The 14,818-nt window shown below is 39.5% G+C and overlaps 1 protein-coding gene across 1 annotated transcript; it reads right to left on the bottom strand.

The window, feature by feature from the left end:
• Window positions 1-5,164: 5,164 nt before the first annotated feature.
• chp1 (calcineurin-like EF-hand protein 1) lies at window positions 5,165-14,124 on the bottom strand. Its single transcript, XM_047346192.1, has 7 exons — window positions 13,747-14,124; window positions 13,484-13,556; window positions 12,206-12,286; window positions 10,893-11,020; window positions 10,705-10,766; window positions 9,921-10,043; window positions 5,165-6,484 (listed from the first exon to the last, which is right to left on the bottom strand). Exons 1-7 carry the CDS (start codon window positions 13,811-13,813, stop codon window positions 6,431-6,433), a joined length of 588 nt encoding a protein of 195 aa, XP_047202148.1. The 5' UTR covers window positions 13,814-14,124; the 3' UTR covers window positions 5,165-6,430.
• Between the last annotated feature and the right edge of the window lie 694 nt (window positions 14,125-14,818).

Genomic DNA, 14,818 nt, shown 5'->3' with positions numbered 1-14,818 from the left:
TCTTTTAAAAAATGCTAATTCGGCTCACAAGAGCCCAGTGGCAGTTTTAACAGGGGCAAAATGCCTCTCCGCCAAGGTCAACACAGCCTGGGGGACCCTATCTGCACTCAAATGGAAAAAAAGAAATTAGAATGAGTAAAATTTGATTAAACTTACTCATAGCAAAAAAATAAAAATTATACATAAATATATATATCTATAAATCTATATATAGTTATATCTATATATATAGATATATCTATATCTGTATATATTGTTGAGAATTAAAATCATGTACTTTCATGCTATTAGTTTAGTTTGCATGTGGGAACATTAAACTGAGATTTAATATCACAGCAGGAGTCAAGATGGAGCAGAGGTGAAACAGAAATTGGGAGGTTCTCGGCAGCTGCAAGCAGTAAAAGCTGGCTGTAGGGACAATAAAGCAATAAATGTCAACTTTTGGGCATGGTATAGATATCACAAGGGATCTTGGCTGATTTACAACACCAGACTGCAAAAAGGGGAAGGCACAGTCAGTAAGCCTTGAAATCAATGGTATAAAGATGTTCTGGAACTTGTAATGACAGAGACATCTGGGTAAAGACTTTGCTGAGAACCTGCGATTTCTCTCCATAAGGCCTTATGTAAATTTTATTTCTTTGTGTTATTCTGTATGTATTCATTTTGCAAATCATTGGACTTATTATCTTCCAAATTAAACTTGTTAATCTTAATTTCCTGCTCTTCATCTGTTCTTTCTCACAACATCCGGACTGGGAGAGGTTAAGGCCGCATCAGTGATAGAATGATTATTACCTCAACAATATCCCTATATATATATATATATATATATATCAAGTCAGTCCGTCAGTCATTTTCTACCACTTATTCCATAGTGGGTCGCGAGGAAGCTGGTGCCTATCTCCACCAGTCTATGGGCGGGAGGCGGGGTACACCCTGGACAGGTCGCCTCTCCATCGCAGGGCAACACACAAACAACCATCCACACACTCTTTCATACACCTAAGGGCAATTTAGAGTGACCAGTTAACCTAACAGGCATCTCTTTGGACTGTGGGAGGAAGCCGGAGTACCTGGTGAGAACCCACGCATGCACAGGGAGAACATGCAAACTCCATCCAGAAAGACCCCCAGCTGGGAATCAAACCCAGGACCTTCTTGGTGCAAGGCAATATATCCATATATATATATATATATATATATAGAGAGAGAGAGAGAGAGAGAGGATGGGGTTGTGTCCAATTGTCAGCTTTAGTTGATTCTCAGTTAAAGGGCTAGTTCATTGTTAAAGAATCTAGATGCATCTGATTAGCTCATCGTAAATCCCAATTCATCCATTTCATTTAGGTGTGTTGGAACAAGGAGGTATCCAAACGTTTGAGGCCACTGGCTCTCAAGGACTGGAATTGGGTACCCCTGTGCTACACTGACCAGAGGTTCAACACAATTTAAGTATCAAAAAACCTTTACGCAATAGAGGACAATTAAAGTCGTTTCAACTGTTTTTGTGTGTGTGGTGTCGGGATGGGGGGGGGGGATTCTAATTTCAGCTTATAAAAGACTAATTTCCTTTTCTACTTCACACATTGTCCGGTCACATTAAGTTATTTTTACAACCCATGTGAAACGTCTTATTGTTGCCAAATTTGTTCTCACATGCAGCTTAAAGGTTTTGCTGCAGCTATACAGAGTGCATATCCACATATTTCAATGAGGAATTGGATTATAAGCATGTGGGGAAAAAAGGATGAAAAAAAATAAATGTACATAAAATAGTTCTGATTGGCTGACCATCCTGTGCACATCCATCACTGTGTGGTTTGGCTCAGCTGCAAAACATGACAGGGCCAGCAACAATCAGGTCTGCAGAGAGGATCATCGAGACTGTCCTCCACCCCCATCTAGGACTCATACAGGTCTAGGGTTAGGAAACGGGCAGCTAACATCTCAGCAGATCCCACAGGCCGCACACAAACTTGTTAGACTTTTACCGTCGGGTTGGCACTACAGAGTGCTATTTGCACTATAACTAACTGCGACAGACAGTTTCTTTCCCCAGGCTGTCTCCCTAATGAACACTTAGTCAAAGTCCCCAGATGCCATGCATATCTGCACTAATTTAACATTTTCTTCTTTTGTAAAAATAAATAAATAAATACTGCATATAAGCTACTTATTTTCCCCCAAATTGTATATATTTATATTTAAAACATCCACATTGAGTGCAAAGTGGAACCGAAGTTAAATTCCTTGTTTGTGTGCACAAACCTGGCCAATAAAGTTGATCCTGATTCCAATGTGAAGTAATTTGAGGCAAATGTAAGCAGACAACTTGTTGGGTAAGATAGATTTTATTTTAATTAAATGATTTACAACAAAATAATCGAACAAAATTAGACCACAACCTGTTAAAGAACGGACAACCTATGGCGAAAGTGATCTGAATTGATTTTACAGAAAAATCTGGCTAGTTTTGTTTTTATTCAAAGCTACTTTCAGTCATACTATAAGCATTAATAACAACCGACTACACATTGGTTCCCAAAGTCCACTGTAATAACAGTAGCAAATAAAGAAACGATAATTTCCCCCTGCAACATAGAATAGTTTAAAGTGAATCCACTCACTCAGGTCACATGCTCATCAGCAAACTTCCCAGCACAATAACACACAGAAGGCATGGCACTTCTTTTATTCAAATCAAATGCGATAATCAATTACATGCTGACAGAGAAACATCACGTATTATGTAACTCATATTTAACTGCTGATCCATAATGATTGATAAAACAGCAGCTGTTCTTCCTGCATTAAGGAATACAAAGATTTACAAACTCACAATGCAGCTTAAAATGGCTGACACCTAAACTCTGGTTCATCTACATGAGCCTATGCAGTTCATTCATTCTTAAAGCAATGGATTCTCCTTTTGCATCTGGAGCTAAATCTGGAAATAAAATATGTTTTCCATTTGTTTTTCTCTTAGCCACAATGACACAGAGGAACGTAACAGAAGAATAGGATGTTATCTGTATGTCATCAGAACTAGATGATCCACTCCAAAATAGAGCCCAACATTTGTTCCCAGGCTTCAATTAAGTCCTAATATAGAGGAAAACCTTTCAGAAAACAGGTCTGAGTGCCAGCTGAATACTACAGATACAGACTTCAGTACCTGGCTGTCAGCTGGGAAGTTCCACAAGCTGAACTGTACATGAAAGAGACATTTTAATGTTAACAGTGGCATTAATTTCAAGAAGCATTCTAGCTTAGCACTTTAGTGTTGATTATCTGGTCACTGTACCTGCCCCCATATATGAAAACGCGGATCCACTAAGATTTAAATGCATGATTCTGTTAACTCATGGTAAAGAAAACCCTGCATGTCATTCCTTAGCAAAGGTGTTTCCGGTTATTAGCAATAGCTCACTGGCCCTTTTTCTCCTCAGAGTGAGGGATATGATTATCCCTGTTTCAATTTTACAGGGGTTACTGAAGAACCACAGTTAAAATTGAGAATTGTCTCTCCATCATGGTGCAACAAAACTTACCCAGCTGGCACTGTAGGACACTGGGCCCGAGAAGGTTTATATTACTATTGTGGTGGAAGTATTTTATTAGCCCAAATTTCCCCTAAGGCAGTAAGAAGCCTTAATGGTGAGGAAGACCAGATCCTTTGATCTTATGGACAGCTCGTTAACTTATATTGATGCAATTGGTATTCCACATGAAGTTCCAGAACAGTTTAAATTAGTTGATCAAGTGGCAGCTGGGTTTGAACATTTACCGGTAATTTCAGCAGTTTTTCCTGTAACCCCACATAAAAATGTAGACAGGATCAGTTACATACATTACAATGTCTTAAGGTTGGCAAATCTGACACGAGATGCGGTTGAAGGATTGGCAGAACAGTTGGCGCCTACTTCTCTTATGGCTGTACAGAATAGATTGGCTCTGGACATGTTGTTGACTGAAAAGGGGGGTGTGTGTGCAACATTTGGTGACACGTGCCCCAATTCTACTCCAGATGGTTCAGTGACTCGAGCATTAGAAGGCCTGCGTACTAAGGAAATGCATGAATATTCAAGAATTGGCGGGGGACTGGAGAGGTGGTTCACCAACACCTTTGGTAAGTATCTCATTGCTGAATTCATTGTCTGTATTTTTTTTGGTATTCTTGTAACATGTGGATGTTTTTGTGTGCCATGTATTCGCTCCCTTACAGTACGACTCATAACGTCAACTATTGAAATAGGGGCACACACTCATGCAACTCCATATAATATGATGCAAAATGTTGTTACTGAAGGTTGGGAATTACTGACCCAGTTGTAATTCATGGCTTACCATTGTCACTTGGCAGAGTACTAATCTTTTGGTGTGCATTTGTTACTTATAATTCCTACATTTTTGAATATTGACCTCTTTTACAGAGGTCAAAAGGGGGAATTTTTGAGAATTAAAATCATGTACTTTCATGCTATTAGTTTAGTTAGCATGTGGGAACATTAAACGGAGATTTAACATGAGTGAGCCTTGAGGAGAGATCACAGATCACAGCAGGAGTGAGGATGAAACAAGGGTGAAACAGAAATTGGGAGGTTCTCGGCAGCTGCAAGCAGTAAAAGCTGGCTGTAGGGACAATAAAGCAATAAATGTCAACTTTTGGTCATGGTATAGATACCACAAGGGATCTTGGCTGATTTACAACACTAGACTGCAAAAAGGGGAAGGCACAGTCAGTAAGCTTTGAAATCAATGGTATAAAGATGTTCTGGAACTTGTAATGACAGAGACATCTGGGTAAAAACAGCCATGCTTTGCTGAAAACCTGTGATCTCTCTCTATAAGGCCTTATGTAAATTTTCTTTCTTTGTGTTATTCTGTATGTATTCATTTTGCATTAGAAATCATTGGACTTATTATCATCCAAATTAAACTAGTGTTAATCTTAGTTTTGTTTTTATTAAAAGCTACTTTCAGTCATACTATAAGCATTAATAACAACCGACTACACATTGGTTCCCAAAGTCCACTGTAATAACAGTAGCAAATAAAGAAACGATAATTTCCCCCTGCAACATAGAATAGTTTAAAGTGAATCCACTCACTCAGGTCACATGCTCATCAGCAAACTTCCCAGCACAATAACACACAGAAGGCATGGCACTTCTTTTATTCAAATCAAATGCGATAATCAATTACATGCTGACAGAGAAACATCACGTATTATGTAACTCATATTTAACTGCTGATCCATAATGATTGATAAAACAGCAGCTGTTCTTCCTGCACTAAGGAATACAAAGATTTACAAACTCACAATGCAGCTTAAAATGGCTGACACCTAAACTCTGGTTCATCTACATGAGCCTATGCAGTTCATTCATTCTTAAAGCAATGGATTCTCCTTTTGCATCTGGAGCTAAATCTGGAAATAAAATATGTTTTCCATTTGTTTTTCTCTTAGCCACAATGACACAGAGGAACGTAACAGAAGAATAGGATGTTATCTGTATGTCATCAGAACTAGATGATCCACTCCAAAATAGAGCCCAACATTCGTTCCCAGGCTTCAATTAAGTCCTAATATAGAGGAAAACCTTTCAGAAAACAGGTCTGAGTGCCAGCTGAATACTACAGATACAGACTTCAGTACCTGGCTGTCAGCTGGGAAGTTCCACAAGCTGAACTGTACATGAAAGAGACATTTTAATGTTAACAGTGGCATTAATTTCAAGAAGCATCCTAGCTTAGCACTTTAGTGTTGATTACCAACTACTAGTTTAATCCATATGAAAGCAACACAATCATGGCACTTTAGTAAGTAAATTAACAATCTGTGGAGCTGGACTTTCTTTGCCTCAGGGAACTGAAAATTAAATTATAGCTGGCTACTCTGACCTGCTTAGCCACAGGGTGCAGTGAAGGAGTCATAATCCTGTTGGCATTAAAACAGTCTCATGAAGTGGCATTATACATTTAAGACTTCAAACACTTTCAACTTGAGCATATTATTTCTACAAAGATGCTTGAATTAAATATGACTGGATTAGAATGAGTAACCTTTGATTAAACTTACTCATATCAATAGCAAAGAGTTTAGTAGTGCCGCATGGGACAGCAGTGTTACTCACTATGACCCCCTAAATCCTCTCTAATAAATAATGCTGCATTACCAGGAAGGTATACCAAGTGACATTGCATAAGACAACCCAAGGCACACAACTTTTCCCTTTGTTTAGAGCAGTGCAAAGGCAGAAAGTCAGGATCATAGACATCTACTACCTGCTTGGTGTAACGGTGCGTACTTTTAATGTGGCCCAAGGCGGGCCGTCGAAAAACTGGATGAAGTTGTGGCTTGACACCAACAGATAAGTCCAAGCTCTACTCGTATTGTGTGGGGAAACAAAACAAAAAAAGAAACTTAGTGCAGGAACCGGATGCTCATTTTCTGTTCCACGTCCACCTTTTCCAAGACCTAAGAAGATAGACAGAATAACATGTTTTTACACAAGAAAATATATTTAAAGCTTTAGTTTTTGCAGGTAATTGCATGTTTGTTAAGAGGTCAGGCTGCAAGCAACATGTAGCATTTACAATTCAAACTCATGTTCCCAATACTTAAACAGATAAAACCTCTTCAAAAACCAATTGTTAAAGCCCTACATGGGACCTGTTTTGAAGTATTCAGCTCCACCGAGTCAACCTGAAGTAGAACCACCTTTCACTGCAATTACAGCTGTAGGTCTTTTGAGGCAAGTCTCTACCTCCTTTGCATTGCAGCCACATTTGAAATCTTCTGCAGTTTTCAACAGGTTTTCTTCAGATTGCTCTGCATTAACTCCCACCCATGGCCCTAACCCCTTTTCCTTTGTCTAGTAAAGAAAAGCATCCCCACAGCATGCCGCCACCATCGCTCTTCACAGTAGGCATGGTGTGTTCAGGTCGATGACCAGAGTTACGGTTTCTCTAGCCAAAGTGTTTGGCTTGTTGACCAAAATGCTTAATTTTGGTGTCACTTCACCAGAGCACCATCTTCCACATGTTTTCCGTGTGCTCTTACATGGCTTGTGACAATATTTGCTTTCTTTTCGAGTTCACAACTACTAGCTGTGTCAAACCAAGCTGTGAACAGCCGTAGTTCCTCCAGAGTTACCATGGGCCTCCTCTCTGACTAATGTTCTCCCTGCCCTGCCTGTCAGTTTATGTGGATGGCCATGTTTTGGTAGGTTTAAAGTTGTGGAGTACTCTTTTTCAAATGATGGGGATTGAATAGAACTGTGTGAGACGTCTAAAACCTTACACTGATTTAAACTCTTCCACTACTTTATATCTGACCTCACCCGTGTGCTGTGCAGGGATGGGACATTTATCACTTTTTTTATTGCTGGTTTTATTTAGTTTTCAAAACTTTTTATTTTTTTAAACTATTTATCGTTTCCCTTTGCAACTATGCTCTACTTTCAGTTGGTCTATCACATAAAATCCCAATAAAATACAGGGAAGTTTGCAGTTGGAACGTGACCAGGCACCACCTGTGCAGCTGATCAGCAGCATAAGAAAAATGATTACGGATAGCCGTCAATAGCTGCCACCAGGACCCTGGTGTAGGAATAGGTCTCATCATTCAGAAAGCAGACCCAACGCTGAGTACAGCAGTGGTTACTTTCAATTTGTTAACGATATTGTTTTTAAAAAAGGTAGTCATGGAAACCACAACACTGGACAGTATGACGTGACTGCACTTTACACTCATATGTTAACAGGGACGTCACAATTGCAATGGCACCTAGCAACGTTGCCTGAGTCCCGCCCCTGACTAGCAACTGAAGCAGAGCTCCACCCAATTGATTTTCAGTAGAGGATCATGTCTTGCCGGCTGGTTTTACCTTACACGCAATGGCTACCCTCAAAGGCAGATGTTCTGTTGTTGGCTGCAAAGACCCACATGTGTCCATGCACATTCCCCCGCTACTGGATTCATTTTATTTTTGAGGGCAATGTTCCAGTCACATTGCTGAAGACAGTACTAGTTTGCGTGAATCACGTCACCACTGCAAAAAACAGCCTGTAAATACCAACAGCAATAGCGTTACTTCCAATAGCACATTTCCACCTGATGTGGTATCAGGTGTAACACAGATGACTGACAGCAGAGCGTGTGTGCAATGTCCGTCTCTAGGCAACCGGGAAAAAAGGGGTAATAGGGGAGGTGAAATCTCATTATCTTAGAATGATTTTGTGCGAACAATGTAATCAATGTTTTGTATAGCCCATAGACCTATCCCAAATGTTTAAAAGGAAGTAAAAATAGGTCACCTTTAATCCATCCACAGTGCTTTGTTTAAAATTGAAACAAAATAGAATTTTTAAGTTTTTATGATTATGCTTACTGATAAAAAAAAATATATATATATATCAGTGTCTGAGAAAATGAGAAATTACATAAGATCAATAAAAAAGGACATTTTAAACATAAATGTCAGGCTTCTGAAAAGTATGTTCATCAACAGTTGAGAAAATTTCCAAAGGATCCCCGAGTTGGCCATCAATCCTCTTGGAGACAGAATCATCAATGCTTTTTTTTTTCCTGAAGGGTGAGTTTCTCTAACCTGCTGTTTCACCTTTCTGCAGTCTTCTAAGACTAGCAGTAAGGAATATATCAAGAAAGGTTGATGGGGTTCCTGTGCGGTTTAGAAAAGTATGGCATTTGATTCAGGTATTTTCCAGGTTTCAAAAGCAGGTGTTAATCTCGAGGCCGTGCAATTTTTCTGGCCCTCAAGAGGCAAAAAAAGGCATGTCATGTCAGAAAATAGGTACATACGTTATTTTAAAGTGTACAAAGTGGCTTAAACTGTGACTCCTATCGCAAATGTTTCAAACGTCGCACTGGACTTCAAGCAACATGGATTCTGTGCCTCTCCACTCTTCCTCCAGACCTTGGGACCTTGATTTCCAAATGAAAAGTAAAATTTATTTTCTTCTGAAATGAGGACTTTTGACATCTGAGCAACAGTCCAGTTCTTCTTCTTCTTCTTAGCCCAGGAAAGACGCTTCTGACATTGTCCCTGGTTCAGGAGTAGCTTGACATGAGGAATGCGACATTTGTAGCCCATGTGTCTGTGCGTAGTGACTTTTTATGCACCGAGTCCAGCCTCAGTCTACTCCTTGTGAAGCTTCGTCAATTTCTTGAATGGAATTTGCTTGACAAACATCTCAAGGCTGTGGTTTTATCTGTTGCTGGTGCACCTTTTCCTTCCACCCAACCTTCTATCAATATGCTTAGACAGCTCTCTGAATAACCAGCTCTCTTAGCAATGACCTTTTCTGGCGTACCCTCCTTATGGAGAGTGTCGGTGACTGTCTTCTGGACATCTGTCCAGTCAGCAGTTTTCCCCATGATTGTGTCGCCTACTGACCCAGACTGAGAGACCATTTAGAGGCTCTGGAAAACTTTGCAGGCGTTTTGAGTTAAATAGCTGATTGGAGTGACACACCATGAGTTAACAATATTTATCTTTGACAATACATTTGGGGTTTTACAAGAAAGAAAGGCTTAACATATTATATATAATATAGTAAAAGCTATATAATATGGTTTCACTTTTTGACATAAGTGACACAAATCTTGGCATCTGGCAAAATGATGGTTTGGACCTAAGCAGCTTGTAGTTATTGAGTTGACAATGAGGCCCTTTTAATTCTAACATGTTCTAAAGTCAAATCTGTGGTTGATTTGAGTCATGCAACAGAACAGAGCATAAAGCTTAAAATGAAATAATTAAATTAATTAATTAATAAAATACAGATGCTTCCAGTGGCCCAGTCAAAGTCTACAGCATAACCGGATTGAAATGCTGTGTAAGAATCTTTATGCCGTTCTATACTGAGTGGAAACGACTAAAAAAACTTGCCTTCATAAATTCTTGGAAGGAAATACAGCTATCTCCATTGGTGTCGGCCTCCTGGATGGTCCTATCGGCAATGCTGCCAAGTTGGTCATCTGAAATGTTTACGCCAACCATCATCCGGAGCACCTGAAACAAGCAATGTCATTATAGTACGTGAATATCAGTGTTAAACAAAAAGGCTACTGCTGAACATGAGATAACTGTTTATGTGCACAATCTGGTGAAATGTGGTCAAAACAAGCTTAATGTTACATGGATTGTAGCAACAAGTGACTGTAGGAATTACAGTCAATTTTTGGAAGTTGCACATTCAGTCTGAATCAGACAAGCCAGGTGACAGAGCCGGTGGCAGGACTGTTTTGCGCAAAACAAGGCATGTGTCTGAGTCACTTAACCCGCAGCTTACACCAATTACAGGTCGTACAATGTTACCCAAATCAGAGAGACCACAAATAACACAGAGGAAGCCCAAAGACAAGATAATGAAGTGCCTGGGACAAAACTCTGCCTGTTGTTAAGGTGAGATGTTACATCATTATCAGCACAAGGCCAAAGTCTCCCCATTGACTTGGAAATCAAGCTTTATGCAGCACCTTGGAACAGATATTGCACAACTTCATTAAATACTCTGATTTGTAAGAAACCAGGAAATACCAGAAAGCTCAAAAATCTGTCAATTTGTTTAAACTGCAAACAAGTAAGTAGGTTTGGAAACAATAAACTGATCAGATCTGACTGATTTCCCTAATGTAAAAAAGGGGAAGTGAGAGCAAACCAACACACTGACCTGCAGCAGCTCATCCCGGGATATTTTGTCATCTCTGTCCAGGTCATACAGGCGGAAAGCAACTGGAAGAAAAAATAAAAAATCATGACACGCTGACCAAATCGTCATTAGAAAACCCTTGTGAATGTTCCCCATAATGGTCAGCAGCTCCACCCTAACGTGACTGGGCGACTGAGCTGTACACTCACAGAGCAGCTTGTTGGTTCTGCTGTTGAGCGGCTCATTAGCAGGAGGGTTCTTGTTTTTCTCGTTGTCCTCAATAGGTCTGAAGTGAGCCAAGGTCCGCATAAAGCCCTTAAAATTGACCTGATCCTCTCTGAAAAACACAAAGACGTTCGAGAATAATGGCCTCAAAAAGCTCTAATTACACTTGACCTGAAATAAGGCAGCATGGGCAACAGCAGGATATCTTAACGTTAGCAGTAATTTAAACACCATGGTATAGTTTTAAATGTTCTTCTTTTACTCCAGTAGAACGAAAGCAAACATGCCAAACCCCCGAGGAAACATAAGGCATATGAAACCATTAAAAGCCACATCTGGAATCCAAACTCCTACACATTGGACTTTGAGGGATTTTAATGATACAGCCCAAAAAAAACCTCTGTTTTCTAGGCTTCCACCCTGCTATATATACATGAGGCATATTTTAGGGATGTTAGGGTTCTTAAACATTTTTTATGCCAAAGTCCCAAACCTTCCCAGAGGTCTCTGTCCTTTTAAGCTCAAATTGTTATAGCAAAATGAAAAAAGCCTTCTCTGTACCTTTTATGAGCTATTTTTAGTGTGTTCAGGTTTTTAATGTGGAACATTTAAAAAATACCGACAAACTATGAGGAAGAGGATGGACAGATGGATGAATATATGGATTTAATGTTAGATGATGGATAAATAGATGAAAGCATAAACAGATGGATGGATAATAATAAAAGGCTGTGACACGGGGCGGCTCCTCTGAGAGAATGGACTGTCTCTCCCCGGCCAGCCAAAGATAACTTTGAGTCGCTTGTGTCTTCATTGCATACCTTCTCTGAGTTTATTAGTGTGTCTAACTCTAACAATGAATGATGATGCATTGATGGAAAACATGATTGGACAGAGACAAATGGACAGACAATCCAATAAAAGGCTGGATAAAAGGAATACCAAATGAATGGATGGATGGACAAAAATGGCAAAATAAACAGACAAACTAATAAACAGATGGGAATAAAAAAATGGATGGACGAACAAACAAACAGACGGGCACATGGATGGAAAAACGGATGTTAGGTTTTTTCCATCAAACTAAGTGGTTGATAAATGATGTAAAAACTTTGAAAAAATATTTATCCATATACCATTTTCTTTTTTCATACTTATGTCAACCTGGAAAATACCTAAATCAAATGTCATACTTTTCTAAACCGCACAGGAACCCCATCAGCCTTTCTTGATATATTCCTTACTGCTAGTCTTAGAAGACTGCAGAAAGGTGAAACAGCGGGTTAGAGAAACTCACCCTTCAGGAAAAAAAGCATTGATGATTCTGTCTCCAAGAGGATTGATGGCCAACTCAGGGATCCTTTGGAAATCTTCTCGACTGTTAATGTCAGAAAACATGAACACAATTACCCACTAATACAACTGCATAACGATCGGCTACAACCTTCAATCTGGGAAGATCTAGCAGAATAAACAACCTCACAAAGATTCAGGGACATGAAATAAGTGTTTTTTTAACCAAGCTTTTAAAACAGTGTGTGGTTATCAAAGCAAAAATTACCCTGACTGCCAATTAGATAATATCAGAGGGGCCGGAATTAAACGTCAAGAAGTAAATTTTATGGCGACTAATGGTTGATAAGGAAAATAAAAATAACCTTGGCTCCCGCAGGGGCCGAAAGCACGGGTGCAAGGACAAGCAGCACCCAGAACGTGTTTTCTGTAAACAGAATGTCTTTCAGGAGACTTACTTCCATGAAATTACAAACACATTTTACTGCCCTTGAAGATCTGCCCCGCAAATAACAATGTTGCCAAATCAAAGGACCTTGTTAAACTGAGGTTCCCGTAAAAGCTTTTCTTGCTCAATAATTACCTCGTATTCAATCACCTATCACCTAAACGAGAGCCAGCTAAACACAAACGCCTCCCTGAGGTTCCAAGTGAGTTCTCTTAATTAGAAGAGTTAAGGCAGACTTTCATGGAAAATTCCCAGCAAAACCTGTTCTGTCACCAACCAAAGTGATAGGTGGACAGAATACATAAGATACACATCATAAAAACTAGAGATACGCCTTTCAATAGGCCAGAATCTGGAATCGAACCATTTTTCCTTGATCAGTAAAATCAAATACTGATATAATGTATTTCTTTCCTGTTCGTTAAATGCATCAAAACAAGGAGCTCCCACATATTTCTTCCTATAAACACATCAATCAACGGTTTTTACTCTAAAGTCCATTTTTAAGATGAATATATTGGGAATTTTGGGACTGTATTGTAATTCTTTTTTTTTTTTTCTACTTAAATCTAAACTTTAACCTCTAACAAAGACCCTGCAGCACATTTCCTTCTCTTTTGAGTGTTATAGCTAAGAGGGGGGAAGAAAAAGGTCAAAATAAAAACGGGCAGGTCGGAATAAAACCGCTGAAATAAGAAAGCTGTAAGAAACCGAGCTCACTTTATGATTTTACCAAGCTGGTATTGCTGTCAGAAAATCTTATCAGGTAACCTAACCACAAAAATGAGCCGAACTACTGTGTTTTTTCACTCATGTTTTTGTGTAGCTGTCTACCTGAGGGTTCCGTTTTCCCCTTTATCCAGGCTGGTGAACCGGCTGTACAGACGGGTGATCTGGCTGTGGGAGACTGCACGGTGGAAACCAAACCAGTTAAAGGTCTAACAGACAGGACGCACCAACTCAACACACATAACCTAAATAAATATTAAATCTAATTATACTACTGTGATAGCTCTTAGAAAATATTTAAACACCCTGTAAATCTGTAACTACAGATGACAAATTGGTCAAGACTCTTCAGTGTGAGATGAACTTACAGCCCGTTTCCTTCTTGATTTCTTCAATCTCTTCTTCCCTGAGTAACGTGGACGCTCTGGACCCCATGGTGAAACCTTAAAAACGACTTGAACTGCTCTCTATCTTGCACAAGAGATATCAGCTGAGAGAGGTCCCTCGACGTGAAGCGCCGAGGTTGACAGTTAGCAAGCAAGCTAAGCCTGCAGCTAAGCTTAAAAAATAAAACACTTCGTTCAAAGTTACGAGGCTGAGTTCACCCCAGACGGCCGTTTACTGTGTCTCTGTTGATAGAGCTCAACCAGCAACCTGCTTTCGGTTAAAGGTTTCCTCCAGTCTGTCCTGAGATCATGTTGTCGAGCTCCGGTTAGCTTCTTGTCTAATGAAGTGGGTGGGACAAACCAGGGCGCCGCCCTGACAGGACTCGTCTCATTAGGTTTAGGTAGCAAGGCATTTGCCTGCATAAAATAATAATAATAACAATAAACACGAGGGTAAAAAAATGAGAAAAGAAGAAAACGAGTGAGATTTGCGCAGGGCCAGTCAAAGGCTTGTATGAGGACCTAAGTAGAATTTAATTTGGGGGCCCATTTAGGGTTAAGCCACTAGTCATAAAAGCACCACTAGACTTTTACTGTGTCCCTGCATGTTCATATGAAGTGAAAAGTAATACCAATGTTGCATTTACAAGCAAAAGAATATGAATTTGATGTACTTACAATATGTTTGTACAAGATATGACTCCAACTTTAAAAGACCATATTATGTCCTATTTTTTTTTACCGTTTTCCTTTTGAATTGTGTTGAAGCCTGCAGCTCACTATAGTTTTAATTTTTTATTAAGAAAAATGTGAGAAAAAGTTTTAAAAATATATATATATTAAGGCAAATTTTGCTGAAGAGTGATAATGTAATGTCTGAAGCGCCAGCTTGGGCATCAACCAACACAACACAACATCCATCCAAGACAACCGAAGTGATGGCAAGTCCTTTGTCTCGAATCTGAGATGATCAAGGAAAGATTCATATGGTGATTTATTCAGTTATGGGGAGAGGATAAGGAGAAATCTTGATTTACTAACAAACCTGTTTCAC

Source organism: Girardinichthys multiradiatus, chromosome 19 (assembly GCF_021462225.1).
Source record: "Girardinichthys multiradiatus isolate DD_20200921_A chromosome 19, DD_fGirMul_XY1, whole genome shotgun sequence".
NCBI classification, from domain to species: Eukaryota; Metazoa; Chordata; class Actinopteri; order Cyprinodontiformes; family Goodeidae; genus Girardinichthys; species Girardinichthys multiradiatus.
This window is presented reverse-complemented; position numbering and strand designations above follow the sequence as displayed.